This window comes from Neophocaena asiaeorientalis, unplaced genomic scaffold (assembly GCF_003031525.2).
Source record: "Neophocaena asiaeorientalis asiaeorientalis breed wild unplaced genomic scaffold, Neophocaena_asiaeorientalis_V1.1 scaffold158, whole genome shotgun sequence".
In the NCBI taxonomy this organism is placed as follows: domain Eukaryota; kingdom Metazoa; phylum Chordata; class Mammalia; order Artiodactyla; family Phocoenidae; genus Neophocaena; species Neophocaena asiaeorientalis.
The window spans coordinates 741,129-745,146 of NW_020174917.1; the positions used below are offsets into that span (position 1 = coordinate 741,129).

General features: G+C 44.8%; 1 protein-coding gene across 2 annotated transcripts in view; it reads right to left on the bottom strand.

Moving 5' to 3' along the window:
* OBI1 (ORC ubiquitin ligase 1) overlaps positions 1-2,750 on the bottom strand; it is a 44,235-nt gene extending 41,485 nt beyond the window's left edge. Inside the window, exon 1 of one of the 2 annotated variants that reach the window (XM_024760450.1) lies at positions 2,633-2,718. Coding sequence is in view for 1 of the 2 variants with exons in the window: in XM_024760449.1 (XP_024616217.1) it covers positions 2,633-2,704 (72 nt within the window). In the remaining variant the exon portion in view is untranslated. Of the gene's footprint in view, positions 1-2,632 lie in introns of both variants that reach the window. The other variant, XM_024760449.1, reaches the window with a different exon arrangement.
* Between the last annotated feature and the right edge of the window lie 1,268 nt (positions 2,751-4,018).

The following is a 4,018-nucleotide window of genomic DNA, read 5'->3' on the forward strand; positions in this document are numbered from 1 at the left end:
ATCAGTTTCTACCTTATCTCTTCAGATTTAAGGTCTATACCACCCCTATCTTCTTTAAGTAATATGCAAGGTTTTTTTTTTTTTTTACAGTAAACCTCTAGGAATAATGGCCCCTAATTCTGTAGAAAAATCAAAAATGAAGACTGCTAATTCTATATGGTACAAATGGTGAGGGCAGCAAAAGGATGACTATACAGAAGAGGGCTAGTCAGGAAGGACCTTAAGGCAGATCTCAGAGGTGGCCGGAGATGCTGTGTGTCGGGGAGATGGAAGTAACATCAGGAACCCGCTGCTACTCCAGGCCATACCATCTCCAGTACCCCACAAATACAGCTGTGTGTGGGAGGGTGAGTAGCACAAGCAGATCAGAATTGCTTTAACTATACAAAAGGCAACAGGGATAGGGAACCAACTAAAACCTCTCGATGTACTGTGGCAATTTCCTGGACAAACAGGTCCCACTCTGTTGGGAATGTAAATCTTCATTGAGTGAGTGTACTGGTCTCATGAAGCAACTGGGAAGAACATTTACTGGGAAAGGCTGGCTTCCTCATTTTGAGGGTCTGCCTCTGTGTCCATAGTAAAGGTTAATATTTATTAAGTGCCAAACTTCATGCTAAGCACTGCATATGAATTACTTCATTTAATCCTCCCCAAAAGACAAGGATTAATGTTAATACTATTATCATTCCCATTGTACAGATAAGGAAACTGCTCTGAGGGAGGTTAAGTAATGTGTATAAGGTCGTATAACTATTAAGTGGAAGACCTAGATTAGAACTTAGTCTGAACACAGTACTCAGGGCCCTCAACCACTACGCCTTTCTGCCTCCATAGCAGACATAAACAAATGCCTATTTACAAATCATTAACCTTTAATTAATTAATCACATTTAATTCTAGAATACAGTTAACCAGTACATGGCAGAAAAAAGACACCAAAAGTGTCTGCTGTTATGCATGAGTTCAAGTGAGTTTTTAGGAAGTAACTTACTGAAGACACAAATGGTAACAGGTTCAAACACTGGAGACTCTAAGACTTAGTTTTCTTATTTGAAAAATGGGGAAATCAGCCCTATCTATCTCACAGCACTGGTGAGAGCAGTAAAGGAAATAATTAAATGTATACAAAAGCATCCTGTAATCTGCAAAGCACTATATTCTATTAGCTATCAGTTTTGTTAAACACAGGAAGCATAGGTAGGCAAAATCAGCCAGGCAAAACACATTTTCAACACAACTGCAAGAGACAGTCTATGAACTAAGGGAAACTAGATATAATGTGTACAACAAAGTGAAAATTATTTCCGAAGGTTATTTTATCAGCCCTTTACCAGGCTACTGTTGGGAGTAAATTCACTCAGAACTTAACTTGTGGGAACTTCAAGTCAGGAGCCAAACGCAGACTGTAGCATATTGAAACATCTTGCCCTCCTCTCAGCTATGTATGCAGACAGTGGTAGCAAGTGCCAGCTCAAATAACCACCCTCCACAGGCCATCCTTGATCTCGCCAGTCAGAATGGATCAAGCCATCTCTATATCCTCTCACAGCACATCTGCTATTTCCTTGGCATTTCATTCTGATGTATATCATGAGTCATCAGTTTCTTCCAAGCCTGACTTCCTACTACCTCTTGAACTCAAGAAATTTACATAGACTTAAAGCAGATGATCAAATGATCATATTGGCTGACACTCAAATGTTTGCTCTATTAAGTTTGCATTTCTCAATCCTAAACCTGTGGCTACAGTTTCAGTGGGGGTGGGGGGACGGTAAACACACACACACACGCACACACACACACACAAACACACCACAAATGTAAAAACAATTCAGCGTGAGAAAAAAAGTCTCCCTTCTAGACCTACGTAGTAAAACAAAATGTTCTTCTTAAACCGAACGGGAGGCATAAACGGAAATGAAAGAGCCAAATGCATTAGAACCTTCAAAACTCCGCTTCTAATTCTGAACTACTTTCTCCACCTAGTTTCACAAACACCTTAGGCACCCCTTGCATCACAAAAAGACGGTATTCTACCTCGTGACTGATCCGTTCTTGGAATTAACAAACGTATCTCTCATTCTAAACGTCATTCAGGGACACGTACTATTTATTTTTCTAATTCTGAACCCAGAGCAAAGGCCACTCCCAACGCCGGGCTAAGTAAAGGAAATGATCTTGGAAATGGAAAAGACTCTCCAACCAGCACTGGAGGCCCAAGAACAAAACACTCTAGTTTGTGCAGAGGACGAAGGAACCGTAGCGAGGCTCCCAGGAAACGTGTTTTCAGGCTTTGATGGGGATGCACAGGGGCGTAAATTGCTGGGATTCGTTTCTGACCAGGCCTCCTTCGACGCCGGAGTCGCCCGGGTGAGGCCGCCCTCCCTCCACACCCCAGACCGATGTCATCTTCCTCCGAAAGGCACAGAGATGACCACACGAATCGCGGCGCTCTCCCTCCGTCGCCCAGGACGTGGCCACCCCAGCCTAAGGAGAACGCGGGTCGGCGTCCTCAACCAGCCCGGCGCCTCGCGCCGCGTCCCCGCCACACATAGAGACCGGCCTCGGCTCTGGCGGGCCACTGCACACCCGACCCCGATTCGTAGCCGTGCCCGGAATCACCCATTACCTTCCCCAAGCAGATGTGGCACGTGATGGGCAGAGTGAGCGACAATGTAACGTTCTGCACGGTCTGAGCCATGGCAGCGTTCAGAATCCCGCCAACACGGAAGTCCCGCCGACCGCGGCTCCTCACAGCGACTGAGGCCGCGCGAGGCCGGCTACGGTGGCCCAGCAGGGCCACGCCGCGCCGGTCGAGGCAACGAAAATGCGCTTTCCCAGCGCGCGGCTGCTGGAGCTGTTTCCCTTCCTTCTTTCCTTGCTTTTCAGTTTGAAAAATACTTTCCCCGGTTCGGGAGCTACAGGATTCCTGAGAATGGGAAGGAAGGAGGTTTGCTACGGGCATCGAGGATCTTGAAAGTTTAAATGAAAGAGTAATGGTGGAGGGAGGAGAGGAAGATGCAGAAAGGCGATTTAAAATCCCAGGATCTTTCCTGGAGGGTGGGGAGGAGGGAAGAGTTTTCCACCTAAAGAGTAAACCCGACACAGAAAACGCGGCACAGTCAAAACGGGAAGAGGAAAGACAAATAAAAATTTGATGTGTTATCTGTACATTTTAACTTTTCCAAGCAACTTTCTACCGCGCTCAGGTCTTTTTACATTCTTAAATGATGTAATGTCACTTATAAACGACAGTGATTGTCTCCTTGTTTGTTTCAGAGACGTTTTGCGTACATTAATAGCAGCTTTCCGTGAAGACACGCTTTCACTGTTGGCCCTTCTGTGATTTCTATCCGAAAGACTTTAGGATCTGAGCCGTGGACTCTGATTTACACCCACGTGTGAGAAAGCTGCAAAGAGCGTGAACCATCCACACTCCCCGACAGCACTCGCACAGGCGTTTAAAGCCTTCATTTAAGGCGCCTGGTTGGATATGAAATGTACCACTATGTTGCTGAACTCTGAAGAAGAATGTGTGATGTTATAAGTTAGCACTTCCTACCAATGAAAAAGAAAAACTCTGAAAGTTCCTAAATGAATCTTTGAGTATAACAGATTTGGAATTTAACTGCAATTTACTTTAAGTGAGGAAGAGCCAGTGTGATCAATTTATGCAAACAAATACAATCTGTGAGTAGGGAGATTTAGAAACAAAACCAGTGCAACTACTTCTACTAATCTTTTTGTGGGAGAGAGCATTATAATTACAAGAAGCAGCCTCATGGTTAAAAGAAAGGGGTCTGGACCTGGGCTGCAGGGCAGAAATCCCTGCCTGAACAAATTCCTGGCTCTACTGGCTTCAGACTATTTGTTTAACCTCTCTGCTTCTCAGCTTCCTCATTGGTAAAGTGTGTGTGTGTGTGTGTGTGTGTGTGTGTGTGTGTGTGTGTGTGTGAAGGTCAATGTATGTTTACTATCACGTCTACAAAAGGAACAGACAATTATGAGACTGAAG